The sequence below is a fragment of the Odocoileus virginianus genome, chromosome 10 (genome assembly GCF_023699985.2).
Source record: "Odocoileus virginianus isolate 20LAN1187 ecotype Illinois chromosome 10, Ovbor_1.2, whole genome shotgun sequence".
Lineage (NCBI taxonomy): Eukaryota > Metazoa > Chordata > Mammalia > Artiodactyla > Cervidae > Odocoileus > Odocoileus virginianus.
Genome location: NC_069683.1, coordinates 5481552 through 5504065, shown reverse-complemented (window position 1 = coordinate 5504065; position 22514 = coordinate 5481552). Strand labels below are relative to the sequence as shown.

Below are 22514 nucleotides of genomic sequence, written 5' to 3'. Positions count from 1 at the left end.
GGGCATTTTTACTTCTTAAGACTTGTTATGCTGTCATAAGAATTCTAATGCATTCTAAGTATCAATTATGAACATACATTCTACCATGAACTGTTATAAATGTGGAGACTCAGTGAAAAATGAAATAAAGAATGTAAAGATTTTCCACCTCAAGAGCATTCTTGAAGCTGGGGTGAATTTTTAGCTCTTTCAGAAGTTTTTTTCTCTGTTCTCTTTCAGATTCGCTTGCACTTGTTTTATCTGTCTACAACCAGATCTCACACTGTAAAGTATTAGGAAGGAGTACAATTCACAGACTCAAATATGTGTCTTTCCCTCCTACAAAATGTTTCCTCTGAGGAACATTACTAGATCACAGCTGGTCAAAATGCTAAATCTTGATTGTCTGGAACCTGGCCAAAATCTACAGCTACAACTCAGTGGAATAAGAATACTTAAAAAGAAGGAAAAAACCCCACACTTTTAAATAACATTTGATCTTCTTCTTTCTCCCCCTCGTAGCAAGCTATGACCTCATGGCAGTGAGACCTCTACATGGAGGTGTTTGAGTTGGTTTACAGCCATTAGAAATGTTTGAAGCTCTAGGTACTCCTCTGTGCCAACAGCATGTCAACTGTGCTAAAAAGCAATAATAGTTTCTCACCTTCTTAAAGATTACTGCTTAAATAATGCAGAGCAATGACAGGGCTGCACAGAGTGCCAAAAGCAGGTTGCCAAGGCGAAGCTAAGGTAGAATTACGTCTTTTGGCAGCTGAGAAATTATGACATAAAGTTAGTTTAAAAAAAAAAAAGCCTCCATAAATTAGGCTACTAACCTTTTTCAAAATCCAGCAAAGGCTGGGATTTATCTTTCTTCTTTTTCTATCTCAGATCAAGTAGAAGCACAGAGCCTTCTTTTGGAAAAGCCAAACTGAACAGCTAGATCTTATCTCCCAGGAGGTCACTGGAGGTTAACAGTTTTAAGCATGTAAACTCTTGGCCACAGGCAAGCAATCTGAAGGCCTCTCACCATTACAGATAAGTGAAAGTGCTTAATCTTTGCCCTGGATGTTAACAAAAACAAGAAACAAAATAAAAATAGAAACAATCTTGGGCCAGAGCACAGGCTAAAATCTGTACCAATGGTCACTTTTCCCCTGGGCTCAACTTAGAAGGCTTCCTGCCAGAATCTGACTAAATAAAAACAGTTTTAAAAAGGAATAACTGAACAAGGGAGCCTTTAGATTTTACTTAAACGGAGTTCTGATGGAGAGATGAATTTGTGAAACACAAAGTTCCACCAGCAAAGGATAAAACCAAGCAAGCTGAAGAAATCCACTTTCCCATACTCTGTGTTGGTCTCAAGGCTGAGTTCCTTGGGGTCAGGGAATAAACAGTGATCCTCCAGAGAGACAGACGGTCCCAGGAGCTGAGAGGTCAACCACTGCACCCATCAGCTTTCACTTCTAAGAAATCATCACACAAATAACATACTGAAATCACTGGCAAGGCAACAAACATTATGAGGACTGTAACATGGTCTGTAGAAACAGAGATGCCAGGAAGGTTACCTGACAGACCCTTGGAGTGTCTAGATAGCACTTGAAATGTGGGAGAGTGATAAGGTGTTTGTACTGAAAACTAGGGAAAAAAAAATCTACTTTTGCCAGGGAAACCAAAGTAATAGCGATGTCACAGCCCAGTTACAGGAAGACCTTGACCCGCTTGATCAAGAATATACAAAGTACACTTGCAGAGACAGAGTGCTAAAGGAAGCATTAGACTCCAGAGACCAATGACAGAATCTGTGAAATTAAGTCTTTGAAAGACATCGCAAAGCTGAACCACCATCTCATTTCTAATAAGCTCTGACATGAACCGCACCATGAAAAGAAACAACTTCAGTTTGTTGTTTTAAAAGAAAAATGGATAGCTTTGCCACTGTATCCAAAAGATGCTTAAGGCCTTTGGAAGAAATGCTTGAGTGACAGCCGTCACTGAATCGCTGCTCAGAGACTGTGGGACTCCAGGGATAATGTCTTGGGAAGCTCTCTCTTGCAGCCCTCTGTACTACTGTAAGAGGTGCAGTATAAACAGAACATAGCAACACATTATTTACTCCCTCATTCAAATATATGCTGAGTGTCTACTATACACCAGGCATTGTGCACTAGACTTTGGGGATACAATAGTGGTTGAAAAAAGCCATGGCTCCTGCTTTTGTGGAGCTTATATCAGAGTGGGAGTGGACAGACATTAATGTAAAAACTACAGACATAAAATGACCACCTCTGACACATGCTGTGCAAGAGCGATCATGGGTTGAGAGAGCTTAGAACTGACCCAGCCAAGGCCAAGATCTGAAGGACTAGACTTCCTCACCAGGTGAAGGGTCACACTTTCTGGATGGGTAGGTGAGAGCATCCAGGCAAAAGGAATAGGATATGTCAAGACCCTACATCAAGAAAGAGAACAATGTTTGAGGACCCAAAAAGTCATCAAGTGAACAGCAGCCTGGTAGACGATAAAGCTGAAGAGAAAAATGTGGTCTAGAGCAGACTATGCAGAGGCCATGTTTAGAATTTTCTCTTTAAGTCATAAAGTGTTTTAGGCTAGGAGTGTATATGTCTGTCCTGTCTGTCTAGTGGGTAGGGAGAGAAAAAGAGAGACACTGATCGATTGATCTGTATTTTGACAGGTACACTCTGACTGAAGCTGGAGGACAGATGGGAGGGGGTCTGGAGTGGATGCTGGAGGACCGACCACAGGCCATGCAGTAGTACAGGTAAGAGATGATGAAGGCTTGGGCCAGAGTGGAAATGTGCAGATTCAGAGACACAGACACATTAGGGGAAATCAGAAGAGGTTGCAAAGGTTGGAGTTAAAGAGGAAAGGGAGAATCAAACAGCTTCTTGGCCAGTGTGAAAGACTGGATGGAGATTCGATTTGCTGAAAGCACAGCCCTGGGAGACCATGGGGCTTATGATGGCTCTGATGGAAGACAGGAAAAAAAAAAAAAAAAACCCCACAACATGGGACAGACAATGTGCTATGAAAATGTCCAGGAGGCAATCTGAATAGAGGTCTAATATCAGAAAAGAGATCTGGGCTAAAGAGTTACACTTGGTTACACTTGTGCTTCAATTCAGTGTGGGAGATAAGTAAAAAACATAGTTGTAGATAAGATCACTGGGCAGGGGTGGTGAATAAAATCAGAGAAAAGAGGGACAAGGACTGAGCCAAGAGGTGCTCCTGTTTTACATGATGAGGCAGAAAAATAGGAGCCTACAAGTGAGATAAGGAGCAGTCAGAAAGGAATGAAGAGAACTAGAGAAAGGTTATAATGATAGGATTCCTGTTCTGGAACCACAGATGCTAAATGATCTCTGTATAAAACATTTTATTCTTAACACAGGTAGAAGAGAGGCTGTACAGAGTAATGGTTAAAGGAGAGACCCTAAAACTGTTCTTCTGGGATCAAATCTTAGCTCCCCCACTTGATGGCTGTGTTACATTTAAATTATTTAAAACTCTCTGTGCTTCAGTTTCATCTGTAACATGAGAGACGATAAATGGGCCCTAGTTCACTCAACTGTTGTGAGGATTAAATGAGTTAACTAAATAATACATTCAAAATGCTTTGGGAGGGTACCTGGTTTGCAATAACAGTCATTTGATATTTCTATAATGATGTTACTTCTTATATATACAGTTATCCTTAGCAGAAGGATTACTGAACAAGCATCATATAAAATGACCTTTAACATCTCCAGAGTTGAAACACAGCTTAAACTCAAAGATCACATGAAGCAGTCAGAGGTACTTTCTAATTCTGCAAAGCCCTGTCAGCCTTCTTGAAACTGAGTACAGTGTTTTAGATCTAGAAAGATATTTATCTGCTGATACATGCTAAAGGATTCCTCCTGAAAAACAAGACTTCCTGCAATAGGGCATCTCCCCTTCATTCATGTAGGCATAACCATCTTCCCAAAGCCCAGTTCAAATCCTGCCTCATTCGTTAAAGCCTTCTTCAACCATATGCCAATTTAAAATGATCTCTCTGAACTTCCTGATCAATACTTGTAATTATACCATCCAACTGATGCTTAACACGATCACTTGTATTTCAACACATATTTCAGTGGACAGTACTGAAATCTACATTCACTCCCTCATGATCTGCTAGGCACTGGGAATAAAGAGGCTCATAAAATAAGGTTTCTATCATTAGAGTTTCCACTCTAGTCGAGAAGACAGAGAGTTAGCCAATCGCCGGAACACCACAGTGCTCTGAACACAGTATGCTTTTGTATGATGGAGGAGGGAGCCAGTAGTCACCTAGAGGACTCAGCAGAGGTGACTATCTTTGATTGGCCTTTGAAAGATAAGGTAGAGTCAGTCAGTCAGGCTGTGTGTGTATATTAAGGTGCAGAGGGAGTAAGAAATGAAGGGAAGAATATTTAAGTCAGAATAAAATACAGCATGTGTGCAGTCCAACTGTGGAGCCAAGTCTTGTACACAGTGTATGGAAGGGACCTGCCTTCTATTTTTTGAAACCCACTCCTCCACTTCCCAATCTAAGGGAGTACAGAGCACTTAATAGATACTAAGTGAATATATTTGTTTTATGAATAAGTGGACTTGATTAACTGTACCCAAAAGAAATAATTTGTTGATGCTGTTTTGGGCAATGTGTTGAGAAACATTCAGTTAATGTGAAAGAAAAAAAAAAGTAAAAAGAGAATAATCCATGGCTACTTATGAAGAACAAAACTTTCTAAAGATGCACTTACAGTAAGTCTGATTGATGAAATATTATGCAGCCATTAAAATGATGTAAAAATCTGGTAATGGCATTGGTAATAGGCTTAAGATATGACAGACAAAAAAGCAGTACATGCAACTGCAAGGACTGTGCTTCCACACTGCAGCTACACGTTCCTGAGTACCTGCACAGCGGCTAGCTGGGCTTGAGATGTGCTGTCAAAGCACAACACACAGTGGATTTAGAGGGTTTAGAATAAAAATGGAGTGTAAAATATTAATAATTAAAGACACTGATTACACACCAATAAGTTGGTATTTCAGAATTACAGGAAAACTACTATTAACATTAGTTTGCCTATTCCTTTACCTTTTTCTCAATGTGGCTGCCAGAAAATGTTTAAGTTTCTACATATGCAGCTCAGACTATATTTCAGTGCTGATATAGATGATATGATCTCGACTGTATAAGTAACACGTAGAAAACTAACTTAACAGTGGTTTCCCTCCCTGGATTGTAGGGCTATTGTTTTCCCCTCATCTGTGTATTTTTACATTTTCCAAATTTTATTCATTGATAAAAAGAATGATGAGAGAGAAACAAGGCACAAATAAAAACAGGGAAAAAAAAATCTCAATTTGGTTCAAAGACTTGGCTGCTAGAGGGTGAGAAAAGCAGCCCGGGGACACCCAAATGACTTTCTCACTGATGGAGGGTTAGCACACAAAGGATGTTGGCCAGCTGTTCTCCATCCTGACTGGAGACAGAGAAAAGCGGAAATGGGTGTTAACCGCAGAAGGGGGCCTGTAAGTTAAATATAGGGAAGAATTTCCTGAAGTGAGGGTGTTTAAATTCTGGAATGAGTTACAGAAGAAGCCTGGTCCCCCAAGGTCTTTTAAAATACTACAGATACCCATATGCCTTGTGTATTCCTGTCTAGAGGCAATGAGATAACTTGTCAAGGTTCTGTCTGAAATAGCTGTCGTAAGAGTAAATAACTCCAATAAAACTTTCCTTTTCATTTATTTTTGACCAGCCTTCACTTTTCATATTAAGGATGCCAGCCAGTAAGGAGTACTTTGAAAGGCACGCCCCTCTGATATGGCTACCTTAAGTAGTACTCTTGAGACTTCAAAGACAATGTCATTTGATCTAAATTTAAAAACCAGAGTCAGCTAGATGACATGGTTTTTAAGTCCCTTGGGTCACCTGCCAGAGACTAGTTCTGAATTCAGCATGAGCAAATGATGGAGGGAAGGAGAGATGATAGATCTGCTTTTAAAAAATAATACTTAAAAATATGTTAATACAGGATAGGGTCTCATTTTCACAGGTGGATGGTTTGGCTTAAAAGCTGAACTATTATATCACTACCCTCTGGTTTTAAAGAAAGATGGGTTCCAAAATTTTCAATTGACTGAAAAAGTCCATTTTCTTAAAATGTGTCAAACTTCTTACTTTTTTAATCATTTGTTCATTTAAAAAACTGTTGAACTTGATTCTATTTACAGAAAAGAACGGAGAACTAGATCAGAAACAGGTCAGCAGAAACACTATCTAGAGATTTTACCAATGAAGTGATATGATCTTACGTAAAGCCACTAGTTGCTTCTCCCAAAGTCACATCATTAAATGCTGTAAGGAATCAGAAGTAGTCCAGAAAGCTGCAGAGTAGCCAAGGATACATCTCCTCAGTATTCCAGCATCACTAAGGTCGCAGAAATTGAGGCAGCCTCAATAAAAATGGCATGCCTGGTCCTAAAACATCAAGTAAGTCAGTTCATGGCTAAGCACCATCACTGCAGAACACTGTCCACTGAAGCCGGGGCTCAGGCTGTGAGTCCCACGTGACGACGAGACTGAACAATGCATGAGAATATTTTTGTAAGTCTTGTTCTTCAAAATATTTAATTTGTCTTATCTACTCATTCAGGTTATAAACTAAACAACTGTCAACTAAGCAAAAGCAGTGCAAATCTCACACTTTTGAATTTTCTTTAGTCTTCTGAATAGTGCTGTATGTAGAGGAGACCCTTAATGAATTGTTACATGTATGAATAATACTTATAATATTTTGTATGGTCCTTTTTAGTTTATAAACCACTTGGACAGACATTATCTCATTTGTTCCATATAATGATGCTTGGGAAATATGGCTGCTGCCATTAACTCCACTGAAAAAATTGATACTCAAAAAATTTACAAAAATTAAATGACAGAACTGAAGTTGGAGCCTACATTTTCTGATTCCCAAATCCAGTGCTCCTTCCACTGTATTGTGAAGCTTTACAGTCAGTAAAAATTGAACTTAGAATAACACATTTCATGTGTAAAGCAGAACGGATGGTTCTGAAATCCTACTTTTATCATGTCTTTTTCTGAAAGAAAGAAAATGAAATTTCAGGAAGGCAAACACTGTGAACAAACATGTTTTAAGCCAACTCATGTGTTTCCCTTGGCTTTCTTGTTTCTTAACCAATGAAGTTGAAACGTATCATCATTTTTGTTTCTTTTCATCTTAAAGTTCTAAAGTCTAACAAAGCTTTATGATTCTTATGAGTTTCTATCTCTCTGAGGTAAGTGGGGAAAAATACGCAACAAAGAATGTCTTCCTACATACGGATGGCAAAAAAACACATGAAAAGATGCTCAACATCACTCATTATCAGAGAAATGCAAATCAAAACCACAATGAGGTACCATTATACACCAGTCAGGATGGCTGCAATCCAAAAGGCTACAAGCAATAAATGCTGGAGAGGGTGTGGAGAAAAGGGAACCCTCTTACACTGTTGGTGGGAATGCAAATTAGTACAGCCACTATGGAAAACAGTGTGGAGATTCCTTAAAAAGCTGGAAATAGATCTGCCATATGACCCAGCAATACCACTTCTAGGCATACACACTGAGGAAACCAGATCCGAAAGAGACACGTGCACCCCAATGTTCATCGCAGCACTGTTTATAATAGCCAGGTCATGGAAGCAACCTAGATGCCCATCAGCAGATGAATGGATGAGGAAGCTGTGGTACATATACACCATGGAATATTACTCAGCCATCAAAAAGAATTCATTTGAATCAGTTCTAATGAGATGGGTGAAACTGGAACCCATTATACAGAGCGAAGTAAGCCAGAAAGATAAAGACCATTACAGTATACTAACACATATATATGGACTTTAGAAAGATGGTAATGATAACCTTATATGCAAAAAAAGAAAAAAGAGACTCAGATGTATAGAACAGACTTGTGGACTCTGGGAGAAGGCGAGGGCGGGATGTTTCAAGAGAACAGCATCGAAACATGTATATCTAGGGTGAAATAGATCACCAGCCCAGGTTGGATGCATGAGACAAGTGCTCAGGCCTGGTGCACTGGGAAGACCCAGAGGGATGGGGTGGAGAGGGAGGTGGGAGGGGGGACCGGGATGGGGAATACATGTAAATCCATGGCTAATTCATTTCAATGTATGACAAAAACCACTGCAATGTTGTAAAGTAATTAGCCTCCAACAAATAAATGGAAGAAAAAAAAAAAAAAAAAAGAATGTCTTCCTGTCTGATTTTGCAGTGTTTTTTTTCTAATACTCTGGGTTTGACTTTGATGGGCTTCCCTGGGGAAGGTAATAATAGGTGTTAGAAATTCAGTGGCAGAGAGAGAGAGAGGAGGGCTGGGGAAGGGCAGAGAAGGAAAAGAATGACCACTAACTAATAAGAGGCAGCCTGGCATGACAAAAAGAACATGCAACTAGGAGTCAGATAAGGCCTTGCTGGCCCCAGTTCCATCACTTATTATCATGTGATCTTGGCAAGTCACTTGATACTTGTGAAGAATCAGAATACTTAAAAAATATAATTTCTTAAGTATTCTGATATGTAAGATAATGATCATCATCCTTGCCCTACCTCCTTCACAGGGTTGTTATAAGCTTAAATAAAAGCATGGTAAATTCTGCAAAAAAGAAACTTTCATTTTATATAACTTTTAATTATAGCTGAGAGTTAACCTAAGAAAATAAGTAACCAAAAAAGTAAGCAGGCAGCTACAATTGTGGGGTACTTTCCTCTAAGGCTTCAGAGAAAGGTTGTATTAAGTACTTGGGGAAAAGTAGAAGGGAGATGGTGAATATTTTGTATCACTAATGTACAAAGCAGCATGAGCCGTTATTAAAAAATGTGATCAAGAACGATGTTCTATACCTATTTGTAAGGAGATGACTGTAGATATTTTTTTATGACTGTAGATTTTAAAGGAAAAATAAAATACCTATAATAAAGGATAGATTTAATTTTTAAGAGACAACTATGATTTCATTTACCCATGATATAGTTATAATAATACTTACCATTTGTTACTATTATGTGCCAGGAAGTATGCTAAGTATTTATGTATTTAATCTTTATATCAACTTTATCAGGAAGGCACTATAATCTCCATTTTACAGATACTTTTAAGCAGAGTTTAAACTTGCCTGAAGTCACAGAGATAGTGAGTGATAGAGCTACTATTCAAACCCATAGTCTTCATATGCTCCTTAGAACTGGGCAACTGTTTCCCACTCTGGCCTGCCCTGCACTCTTCACATGCCCCAGTCCTCCTCATGTCCCAGGTCCACTAAATGCCATCTCCTTAGTGAAGGCTTATCCAGTCCTCACCTACACCCCACACTTTACACTGGGAAGTAAATGACATCCTTAAGAACATTCCAGATAACTTCTCCACCTTCCTTCAGTACTTCATACTTTCTGTTGTCTATCACATCTTGTTACAATTTCAGTGCCTGCTCATCGCTGCGCAGAAGCTGGTGGGTAAGACTTGGTGGAGAGTGAACCTAAGGTACCAGGGGAGGACCTGCTATCTCTACCTGCTAAGTAAGTGAATGAATGAGGTAGGATGTGAGCTAGATCTTGAAGTGAAATCAACGTTTGGAGACAGCAGAGGTAAAGCAGGCAATTCTAGGTGGTGGGAACTTATCTGAGAAAAGAACTGAGGTCAGAAATGAGGGAGGCCTGTCTAGGGGTCAGTTGAGCTGGGGTGAGAGACAGTGGAGAGATGTAAGTGAGGACTGTCCCCAGGACCTGGATGCAGGAGCCCCCTCACACAGTCTGTTCACAGCAGCACAGCACAGAATCTCTTCCTCTCAGTGCTAAACATATTGTCTCAGTGGCAGCCGTCAAACAGTGGTTCGCATGTCAGGGAAGCGGTCGGGCTTCCCTGACCACAATTCAGCATCGGCTGTGCATGAGCATGTCGAATGGAATCCTGGACCACCTTCTAGTTAGTAGTAAAAGAGAGGAAAAATGGGATGTTTAAGTGGCATGGTGGTGGCTTTTAACCAAACCATTCAAGAGTACAACCTCTGAGCTGAAATTCTGCTTTTCCAATTTGTGTTGCTTGGCAGTCACAACAAGGTTAGTGATTTGAGGATGAGAAAATGGAGACTTCTTTTGGAAAGGATCAGCATAAAGCTGGGAACTCACCCCAGGTAACTGTGTTCATGAGGAAAAGGGATAGTTTTATGATTAGTCAGGTAAGATGCTTTGATGTTAGATAAGAATTCTGTCATGTGAAAGAAAAAATAATTTCATTAAAGTAATTTTAATCACACTGTCTTTTTTTAAAGAAACAAAACAAGCTGTCACACAACTCTGAAGCTTAGCATAAGGAGGAATTCAGTGACTGTACTGATCGTCAGCCAGTTTGAAATTCTCGACACCAAAAGAACACACAGCAATCTACTTCCACAGGGACCAGTCTGTGAATGGTAACCACCACACAGAGGATGGAAGTGTTTTCTTTTACAAAAGATGTAAGAGGCTCCCTTAGGAGCGTGAGTTTTTTTACCCTTTGCCCTAAGGAGCACAGGCTGGGGAGGTAATTCCTCAGTTCGTGGCTGCTCTCGGAAATTCTCAGGTTTCCCCTGAGGCTGAAGTGTTTGTTCCAGCTTTGTTTAGGTTTGGAACCTCCAGGCTGCCTTTCCACAGGGTCTTTCCTGGGTTCGTAATGTGGCAGACATTTTGCACTGCTTGGCATCTGTCTCAGCAGTCCGTTTCTCATTACAGCACCATAATGTGGTGTCTACTATTCATTCAGTGTTAATGTGCTTGGCGTAGCTGGCATAAAGGGGCACTATACTGATGTGTGAACTGGGGGCTTAATGGGTTTACCATGTCAGTGCCAGGAGACCTAGACTCCAGTCTTACTGCCACAGGCTCATGGAGCAGCCATGCTTGGAAAGTCATTTAATTTATCTGAACCTCAGAAATGGAGAGTTGCTGGAAATGGTCATGTTTTAGGAGGGAAAAGACAGTCAGGTTGCAGTGAGGAAACATGTCTATGTGAGCATTTTGGGTAAACTGTCTAAAGAGACTGCAGAAGAAAGGGATCTAATTTCTAAAGTTCCAGTAACTGGTTGTGATTTTGTTTCTCACTTAAAATATTTATTTTTCCCCCATAATTCTGTATTTTCTGTTTTGTGTTGTTTTCCCGAAAGGGCTCCCTAATTGTACAACTCAACGTGCCACAAAACCTAGATCTTATTTCTTAAATGAATTTGCACACTAGCCAAGTGGTCTATTCTTTGCCAGTAAAGCTGCTGTGCCTTTTCTAAAGCTGTTCCCGCTATGTATGAGGGTGTGGGTATGGACGGAGGTAGGAGAGAGAGAAGAGGGAGAGCACATACTCGACAGTGTGTGACGTGAGGAGCCGGTGTAAGGACCACAGGTGACAGCAGGGGGAAAGGCGGGGGCAGGAAAAAGCTTGGATTTTACTCTAGCCACTGGAGCTAGGGAGTGATTAAGATACAACTGAAATTTAAAAGATCATGCTGGCTACTGTGAAGAATGAACACAGATGGGACATGAATGACACCAGGGAGACAGACTGGACCAGTGCAGTGCCAGGGTAAGAGCAGGTGGTGGCTTGGGCTGGGGTGGTAGCAGCAGAGATGGTGGGAAGAACACTTGGGTAGAGAGAACAGCACTTTTGCCGATCCTCCTCAGACTGGATCAGGGAGGAGTGAAGACAAGAAGGAAGAATGCTCCTCTGGTCTGAGCAACGGGGCAGGCAGCGCGTCATTTGTTGAGCTGAAGAAGGCTCGTGGAAGGACAGTTTTAAATGCCGAGGCTGAGGTACCTGTGATACTCCACAGGGAGGTATCAAGCAGGTCTCTGACTACAGGGCTCACAGGGGAGGCTGACACTGAAAACGAGGTGAGGAGTCACAGCGTGGAGATAGCTTTCAAGAGCGGGGCATGAGATCATGTGAGAAGAAAGCAGAGAGAAAAAGAGAGGAGACCATCAGAACTGTGCAGCTCTCCATACTTGCTGCTTAAAAAAAGGAGGATGAATAGGAAAAACAGGCAGAAAAGAGCAGCTGAGAGGAGGAAAACTGGGGGAAGATAGTGCTGTGGAAGCCAAGAAAGGAAGATGATGCATCACGAAGGCAAGAATGGCCAGCAAGGCCAAATGTCACTAAATACAGACGAGGCTGAGGATGAAAAAGTGACCGCTAGGTTTGGCAACATTTGATTTTTAGGCACCTAGCTAGATAAGAGGAATTCCAGTACACTGAGAGAACTGGAAATCACAGTGAAGTGATTTAAGGAGGAACTGGGAAAAATAGAACATAAATAGACCCATAATCATCATAAAAATTAAATTAGTAGCTAAAAACGTATTCTTTCCTTCTCAAAAAATGAAAACCATTAGGTTTTTCAGACTTTAATGATAGATAATTCCTGTTGTACATAAACTATTCCAGAGAATGCAAAAGAATAGAAAAGAAGGGGGAAACAGCCTCAATTTATTTTATGAGGCTGTTATAATCCTGTTACCAAAATCAGACAAAGATTATTGTATACACAGGCTAGCCTCATCTCTGTTTACAAAAGTAGATATTCTAAAAATATTAGCAAATCATGGAATCTAATTAAAATGATATCAAAGAACTTATTTACAAAACAAAGACTCACAGACTTCAAAAACAAACTTATGGTTATCAAAGGGTAAATGTGGAAGAGAAGGATAAATTAGGGGCATGGGATTAACATTCACACTACTATAAATAAAACATAACCAACAAGGACCTACTGCACTGCACAAGGAACTCTATTCAATATTCTGTAATAATCTATATGGGGAAAGAATCTGAAAAAGGAGGAGTATGTGTGTAACTGAATTACTGTGCTGCACACCTGAAACCATCACAACATTATAAACGAACTATTAGTCAGTCAGTGTTAGTCACTCAGTCGTGTCCGACTCTTTGCGACCCCATGGACTGTAGCCAGCCAGGCTCCTCTGCCCATGGAATTCTCCAGGCAAGAATACTGGAGCGGGCTGCCAATCCCTTCTCCAGGAGATCTTCCCAACCCACGGATCAAACCTGGGTCTCCTGCATTGCAGGCAGATTCTTTACTACTGAGCCACCAAAGGAAGCCCAAATCAACTATACTTCAATAAAACAAAAAAGTGTGTGTGTATGTGTAATGGAATACTATGCATCCATAAAGAGAATGAAATAATGTCATTTGCAGTAACATGGATAGACCTAGAGATTACCATACTAAGTGAAGTAAGTCAGAGAAGACAAATACCATACATGATCACTTATACATGGAATCTGAAACATGACACAAATGAACTTATCTAAAAAATAGAAATAGACTTAAAGACATAGAGAACGAACTTGTGGTTGCCAAGGAGGACAGGGGCTGAGAGATGGATGGATGAGGAGTTTGGGATTAGCAGATGCAAACTATTATACCTGTTGCTTTTCAGTCGCTTAGTTGTGTCCAACTCTGTGACCCCATGGACTACATACAGCACAGCAGGCTCCCCTAATCCTTCAGTATCTCCCAGTGTTTGCTCAACTCATGTCCACTGTATGTATTATATGTAGAATGGATGAACTACAAGGTCCTACTGTATAGCAAAGGGAACTATACTTAGTATCCTGTAACAAACCATAATGGAATGAATATGAAAAAGAACATATATATATATGTATGACTGAATCACTTTCCTGTAAAGCAGAAATTGATACATGGTAAATCAACTATACTTCAATAAAGTAAATTTAAAAAATTAGCAAATGAAATTCAATACTATACAAAAAATAATACATTACAATCAAGTAGAGTATATTCCAGGTGGCAAAGATGGTTTAACAACAGAAAATATGTTATTAACTATTAACACAGTAAAGAAGAATAAATATAGTATTATATCAATAAACATAATAAGCATTTTATAAAATTAAAAATGCACACATTCATAATTTCAAGAAAAACAACTATTAGAGAGCTGGGAATAGAAAGAAACTTCCTTTTGCTAATAAAGAACATCTAAACCTGTAATAGAATACTTAATGGTGAAAAGAAGCATTCTCTTTAAAGTCAGGAATAAGACTACTGTTATTATATTACTGTATCTCTAATATCCACTACTGTTGCTCCTCTTCCATAGAACATGAGAACAAAAAATAATAAAAATTGTAAAAAGAGAAAGAAATAACATCATTCAAAAAAATGATTGTATACACAGAAAAACTCAAAAGAATCTAAGATAAACTATTGTAATTAATGTTTAGTAAGGTTGCTGGATACATTCTCCAAAATACAAAATCAGTGGTATTCCTTTATACTAGCCACAAAGAAGTTGGATGCTGTAATAAAAAATTTATAACAGCAACCAAAATGGTAAGCTACCAAAGACTAAGTATATAATAAAAGATGTGTAAGGCCTTTATGAAGAAAGTTTTAACACTTCACTGAGGTGTGTTTAAAAAAAAAAACATACAAAGAGATACCATGTTCACAGAAAGACTCAATATCATAAAGCTGTCAAATCACTCAAATACAATTAATAAATCAAGAAAAGCCAAAAGAGATTTGAAGAAGGACCATAAGTAGGAGCCTCACCAGACCAGATATCAAGAAAGTTGGGGAAATCTTCCTTTCCCCTTGCTTTGAAGGAACATGATTTAAGAGTAACACTCTTGGCCTCTCTCCATCCTCCCACTTACTTGCTCTTAGGGGAAGAGGGTCTTTTCTGATTGGTGACTTTAGAGGGAAAGATAAAACCTGGGTATTCTTGGCTTAGCCCCATCTGGGTTTCTGCAGGAGTCACCGGACAGCTCTCTACAGCATAGTTAAGGGCTGCTTGCTGGCAGGGAAGCCTGGGGTTCTCCAGTTCACATCCTGATTGCAAGAGTAGGTTTAATTTTGAGCGATGTCTTTGCAAGCACTTTTATAATAGATCTAAAGCTGCATTTTCCAAGTGGCTTTATCAGTAATAAAACTGACATTTTGATTTCTGTTAGTCTGTCTCATATCTCCTCTCTCAAGTGGTTCCAAATGTTAGGAGGAAGAGAGATGCTCAAACCTCAGTAAGACTTATAGAAATTACACCTTATATTAATTAAAAATACGGTACTAGCCTATAGATAGACTATAAAACAATGAAACAGAATAAGGAACCTGGAAACAGATCCATATGTAAGTTAACTTGATATATGAAACAGACTGCATTATCAACAGTGGATAAAAGTTAAGGACTCTTCAATAAATGATACTGAGACAATCTGCCATCTGTACTGAGCAAGATTTATTTTAGTTGGTTGATCAGGCGGTGCAATGAGTTGCCTCTCTATTTGATTATTTTAATTTACCATTTGTGTTATAAAACCTTTCATGATTTATGTACCTTGTTTGCAACCAGATCACAAATCCCTTGAAGGTAGGGCTTGAGCCTCATACTTACTGTTACCTCCAGAGTACCTATCATGGAACTGAACACTGACAGTGTTAAATACATGCTTGCCAGCTCACTGTGATGGTAAATCACAGGTGTCACTTTATTATCCTCAAGGCCTATCCTGATGGCACAGAAGAAAATGAAACTATTCTTGTACTTTCCTCCTCACAAATTATTTTTCCACCTACCATCTCATTTCATCCTCTCCACAAACCAGTGAGATGGGCAGGGATTACAGATGAGGAAATTACATCTTAGAGAGGTAGGAGTTTAAATTTAGACAGCAAATCAGAAAATTAAAGTGACATGGTTACATGGATAACATATTTACCTAAGGTTTTTAAAAACAGGTCATGACATTGTACAGGAGGCAGGGATCAAGACCATTCCCAAGAAAAAGAAATGCAAAAAGGCAAAATGGTTGTCTAAGGAGGCCTTACAAGAGCTGTGAATAGAAGAGAAGCGAAAGGCAGAGGAGAAAAGCAAAGATATACCCATTTGATTGCAGAGTTTCAAAGAATAGCAAGGAGAGATAAGAAAGCCTTCCTAAGTGATCAATGCAAAGAAAGAGGAAAACAGTTTCATGCAAAGATGGGCTCAATAAAGGACAGAAATGGTATGGACCTAAAAGAAGCAGAAGATATTAAGAAGAGATGGCAAGAATACACAGAAGAACTATACAAAAAATATCTTCACGACCCAGATAATCACAGTGGTGTGATCACCAAGCTAGAGTCAGACATCCTGGCATGCGAAGTCAAGTGGGCCTTAGGAAGCATCACTATGAACAAAGCTAGTGGAGGTGATGGAATTCTAGTTGAGCTATTTTAGATCGTAAAAGATGATGCTGTGAAAGTGCTGCACTCAATATGCCAGCAAATTTGGAAAGCTCAGCAGTGGCCGCAGGACTAGAAAAGGTGAGTTTTCATTCTAATCCCAAAGAAAGCTCAACCTACTGCACAACTGCACTCATCTCACATGCTAGCAAAGTGACGCTCAAAATTCTCCAAGCCAGACTTCAACAGTATGTGAACGGTGAACTTCCAGATGTTCAAGCTGGTTTTAGAAAAGGCAGAGGAACCAGAGATCAAATTGCCAACCTCCGCTGGATCATCAGAAAAGCAAGAAAGTTCCAGAAAAATATCTTACTTCTGCTTAATATTGACTATGCCAAAGTCTTTGTGAATCACAACAAACTGTGGAAAATTCTGAGACAGATGGAAATACCAGACCACCTGACCTGCCTCTTGAGAAACCTGTACACAGGTCAGGAAGCAACAGTTAGAACTGGACATGGAACAACAGACTGGTTCCAAATAGGAAAAGGAGTATGTCAAGGCTGTATACTGTCACCCTGCTTATTTAACTTATATGCAGAGTACATCATGAGAAATGCTGGGCTGGAGGAAGCACAAGTTGGAATCAAGATTGCCGGGAGAAATATCAATAACCCCAGATATGCAGATGACACCACCCTACGGCAGAAAGCAAAGAAGAAATAAACAGCCTCTTGATGAAAGTGGAAGAGGAGAGTGAAAAAGTTGGCTTAAAACTCAACATTGAAAACTAAGATCATGGCATCTGGTCCCACCACTTTATGGCAAATAGATGGGGAAACAATGGAAAACAGTGACAGACTTTTATTTTGTGCTCCAAAATCACTGCAGATGGTGACTGCAGCCATGAAATTAAAAGACACTTGCTCCTTGGAAGAAAAGTTATGAGCAACCTAGACAGCATATTAAAAAGCAGAGACATTATTTTGCTGACAAAGGTCCGTCTAGTCAAAGCTATGGTTTTTTCCAGGAGTCCTGTATGGGTGTGAGAGTTGGACTATAAGGAAAGCTGAGTGCCAAAGAATTGATGCTTTTGAACTGTGGTATTGGAGAAGACTCTTGAGAGTCCCTTGGACTGCAAGGAGATCCAACCAGTCCATCCTAAAGGAGATCAGTCCTGGGTGTTCATTGGAAGGAGTGATGCTGAAGCTGAAACTCCAACACTTTGGGCACCTGATACGAACAACTGAGTCACTGTAAAAGACCCTGTGCTGGGAAAGATGGAAGGCAGGAGGAGAAGGGGACAATAGAGGATGAGATGGTTGGATGGCATCACTGACTCAATGGACATGAGTTTGAGTAAACTCTGCGAGTTGGCGATGGACAAGAAGGTCCATGGGGTTGCAGAGTTGGACACGACTGAGCGACTGAACTGAACACTGTGATAAATGTTGAACAATCTGCCATGAATGATGGAATCTCTAAACTTAAAACAACAAAATTTACATAGCAAATGAGTAAAAGATATGGGACTCAGAAGCGAGTACACCTTAGAGCAAACCATGCTGTTCTCAGCTGTCTAACTCTTAAGGCCTGATCTGAATGCACATAATTTTCTAAGTTATTGCCCATCATCCAAGGGTTCGAATTACTAAATGACTAGAGCCAACAGCTTTCCTTTTATTCAAGTCAAGTTAATTATCTAATGTCTTCTTTGCATCAGATGGTCCCTTTCCCTATTGTCTTTTAAAGAGGGCCGTGTCCATCCTAACAAAGCACTTTTAGGCAGCAGCTTGCCCGTATGGTTACAACAGGCACTGACATTACATGTGAGAAACCTTCCTGTACGTCTGTCCCTCCTGGTCTCAGACGACGTCCTGATATCTGACCTATTCCTTGTGTGCTTTCTTCCCTTTATTCTCAACCACTGATCCTGATGTTTTTCACTGTCCTGGAGGTTCCATGTCCCCCGTTTACAAATCACATGGCTGTCCTCCAGTCTCTGCCTCAACCATGCATTCAAGAATTCCTCACCCAGCCAACCTTCCATGTCTGAACAATACCTCCTCGAAACCACCCCCCTCCCAAGGGTGCTTCCCCCTCTTAACCAGACTGGAGCTTAGACCTATACAGGTATGACGGCTGCCTTTTCTTTTCTTCAGGTATCTCACTACAGAAGAAAACCCAGAAGGCAGGTGTGGAGCAGAAGTCAGGTAAGTTCCTCTGGATCACTATCCACATTGCGGTTTTTGGGTATGGCAGAGAAAGGTACTTACCACCTGACCATTAGTCCATGCTCCATGAAGTTTTTCAGGTTAGGAAGGGTTTGCCGCAAGTCTGGAGTCCCTAGTCCATGTTGATATCTTAGCTGCAAAGATGGAAAGACAGAATTAAATTCTGGCAGATACTAGGCAATGCTTCCCAAACATGACCCACTAAAGAAGTCATCCCCCTCCCCTCTGCTTTAAACTCTAATGAGGAAATGTGACTGTATGATCCCAACACCATCCCAACCACACTTTCTGGATGGTGTTTAAAGGGAGTCTGCTCACGTCCTGCTCCCTTGCCTCCTGAAGTGAGAGAAGACTAAGAATGACCAACTATATGGAATCAGGATTATTTCCAAGACCCCTGTAGAGTTTGCTACCATCAGTCCCAGGGTTACATACCATAAAGCCAGCATTTCATTTTAGGTACTGAAGGCTGGGATTACACACTCTGAGCACATTCAACCCTTCTTTCACTGACTCTTCCCTTTGTAGAATCAAGAATAAGGTTCATGTCGTATGTGTCTCTTATGCTCAAGTATCTGACACAGTGCTAGAGCTCATTTCATGCTTATTAAACAAATAAATGGAGAAGGAAATGGCAACCCACTCCAGTATTCTTGCCTGGATAATCCGATGGACAAAGGAGCCTGGTGGGCTACAGTCCATGGGGTTGCAAAGAGTCAGACATGACTGAGCAACTGACACACAACACACAAACAAATAAAGAGCAAGTCACTTTTGACAGAGGCTGTGCTTTATGTTATTTCTCTTGTGCTTCTAGCTTTCTTTTTTCTCTAGGACCAGAGAACAGAGTTGCTATGGCCTATGGCTAAGATCTGCTCTTAGTTTTACTTATTTCTGCTAGAGGCTGTTTTTCTACAATTCAGTGCCCTTCTAAATGTCTTGGGTAACCTACTAAATGGTTTTCATTTGTCTGTTCCTGCCTCCTCTCACTTTGTCTCTGAAGACTATTTGCTTCCTCACTAAGCATAATAAAGATCCGAGGTTAAGTGTAATGTGCATATTCACACACACACACACATGATGTCAAATACACAGTAAGTGTACAACACAGCCCTGTAGAAATGTTATTTTTCAAATGACATAATATGTATGAAGAAAGGACTTTGTAAACTGCATACTGATGTACATATATGAAGGGTCATCTGCCTTAAAGTTTTGCTTTTCCAGCACCTAATATAAAAGTGACTAAGTTAAACTTTAAATATTTTCCTCTTCAAAAAAATAAAACTACTATCAAGAAAAAATCAAAGTAAGTTTTCTTTTGTTTGTATCTAGTACTCAATTGACTTTTCACTTAAGTGGGAGTGAGTGACATTTAACAAAGAGTTCACTCTCACTACACTGAACTTTCAAAAGAAAACCTCCAAACCTAATCAGGTCTCTTTAATGGTCAGAACATACACACAAAATGAGGAAGAAACACAGAATGTTAAAGCTAAAAGGTATCTTGTTAACCCTTTTCTTGTGCAGATAGGAAAACTGAAGCCCAGAAAGAGGAAGAAATTTCTTCAGAGCCACACGATTCAATGGCAAAGATATTATTAGTCAGAGCCTCCTTTTCACAATCATGCAACTCAACCAGCTACCCCAAAGTCTGAGAGGAAAATTTGTTAGAAAAAAACAAAACCCCAAACCTTGGGAAGACAAAGAGAAAATATTCTTTTCCTTTTCCAAATCTAGCTTGGTGACCTAAATCACCTCCTGAGATTTGCTGACCTTGAATTATAAGATCTCCTCCATATTATATGACATCATTTCTTATATTAATATAAAAGCATTTTTCCACACACTGATAAAAGCAAAATGGCTGACATCCCAATATGACATTCCTGAATTCATTGTTTCAATAAAAAAGTGAAATTGTTTACACATGGCATGGAAATTTCACCTGTGATTCATACTGAAAAATATTAAATATCAAAAAAGTAAAACCACCCCATACTAAAATAACACTAAGCTATGTGTCCCTGAGCCAGTATGTAGTCAACTGCCTGCCCCAGGCTCAACAATGGAAGGTGGTTGTTGAATTCTTTTCAGAGACCACAATGAAAATTTCTTTCCAAGTCTGATTTCGACTAAAAAAGGAAAATGTGGGAATTTCAAGTCTCCACCCAAATCAACTCCTCATTTGCTGCCTAGCATTATTTTTAATCATAGAATCTTGGGATATCATAGCTTTAAAAAGATTATGGAGATCATCTTTTCCATCCTCCATTTTTTCGTAAGTGAAGAAACTAAGACTCAATAGGGCAAGTGTCCTGCCCAAGGTATCAGAGCTGATAAGGGACAAAGCCAAGGCTAGAACCTCTCAGTAACAACTCTGAATCCTTTGTCATGTCACCCTTTCAGTCTTCAACATATAGAACTAAAATAGAAATTCCCACATAGTACATATATGTTGTTCAGTCACCAAGTCAGGTCTGTCTCTTTGCAATCCCATGAACTGCAGCATGCCAGGCTTCCCTGTCCTTCTCTTTCTCCCTGAGCTTGCTCAAACTCATGTTCATTGAGTCAGTGATGCCATCCAACCATCTTGTCCTCTGTCATCCCCTTCTCCTCCTACCTTCAATCTTTCCCAGCATCAGGGTCTTTTCCAGTGAGTTGGCTCTTTGCATCAGGTGGCCAAAGTCTGTGTGTGTGTGTGTGTGTGTGTGTGTGTGTGTGTGTGTGTGTAAAAAATTTAAAACAAAGTACATATAATGTTTTAAGTCTAAACTACTAAAAGGCTTATAATGAAAAAGCAACAGTTCTTTGCTCTTCGGTAGTGACCACTTTTAGTTGTTTTTTTCTTTACCTTCATATTTCTAAATACACTTATATTAATATTTCTTATTCCTTCCCTCTCATTTAGACATCATCTACTATGTTCCTGTTATGCAAAATGAGAATTTAGCCCTTTTATTACTCTTTTCTTAATACATTTTATCTCCTTACCCATACATTACCTACTTTTTATTAAAGAATATGAGGATTTAACTGTCCACTCTCTCAAATACACTTTTCCTCATTCTCTTAAGATATCCAATCATTTTGGAAGGTAACATTTTTTGTTAAATCAGTATTTAGTATTTACCTTACACCTACAAAAATACTGTTCATTGCTAAGCCATATAATATACTATTCCTTTTTTGTCTTATGTTTGTTTTTCCTCAAATGATAATTGCCATTTACCCCACCTGTTGAGTGCCCATGTACCTATCACTAGATCCTCCCCCAATTAGGACAAAACCTTAAATCCTTCCAATCTGGTTAATAAAGACACCATATAACAACCTATCAAGCCCGTTCTCCATCCCTTGGAGATTATTGCCTGCAGTACCTTCTCTCTGCTCCAATCTGAACAATTTGTTCTCTAGGCTGGTTCTCTTATTACCTATTTAGAACTTTCTTTCACCATCATCCTAGAAATTTTGTTTACTGTCACCCCTCTATATCCTAAAGGGACTGGCTCCAGGAGCCCCTGCAGATACCAAAAACTGCAGATGTTCAAGTCCCTCATCTAAAATGGTGTTGTATATACAGTGAGCATTCAACCCTCCATACCCCATACCCAGGTTTTACGTCAGTGGATACAGAGGGCTGACTGTAATTGTGTTGAGGCTGTTGTTTACTAGATCTCATCACTTGTTCCTTGATTTACTGCCTCATTTTGGTGGAGCATATTCTATAATAGTATACATATTCTCTAGAATATAATAACCTAGACAGCATATTAAAAAGCAGAGACATTACTCTGCCGACAAAGGTCTGTTTAGTCAAAGCTATGGTTTTTCCAGTAGTCATATATGGATGTAAGAGTTGGACTATAAAGAAAGCTGAGTGTGAAGAATTGATGCTTTTGAACTGTGGTGTTGGAGAAGACTCTTAGAGTCCCCTGGACTCCTCTGAAAAGACCCTGATGCTGGGAAAGATTGAGGGCAGGAGAAGAAGGGGACGAC

At 39.7% G+C, this 22514-nt stretch overlaps 1 protein-coding gene and 1 long non-coding RNA gene across 5 annotated transcripts in view; one reads left to right on the top strand and one right to left on the bottom strand.

Moving 5' to 3' along the window:
* Positions 1-22514, bottom strand: part of UVRAG (UV radiation resistance associated) — a 315338-nt gene that overhangs the window by 10831 nt on the left and 281993 nt on the right. For all 4 annotated transcript variants that reach the window (XM_070472935.1, XM_070472938.1, XM_070472936.1 and 1 more), the window contains one exon: positions 18558-18649. In XM_070472935.1, the coding sequence (XP_070329036.1) occupies positions 18558-18649 (92 nt within the window). The remainder of the gene's footprint in view (positions 1-18557; positions 18650-22514) is intronic.
* On the top strand, positions 8287-20388 carry LOC110136032 (uncharacterized). Its single transcript, XR_011489855.1, has 5 exons — positions 8287-8370; positions 9526-9619; positions 10372-10557; positions 18444-18494; positions 20046-20388. It is a non-coding gene; the product is annotated as an uncharacterized lncRNA (long non-coding RNA).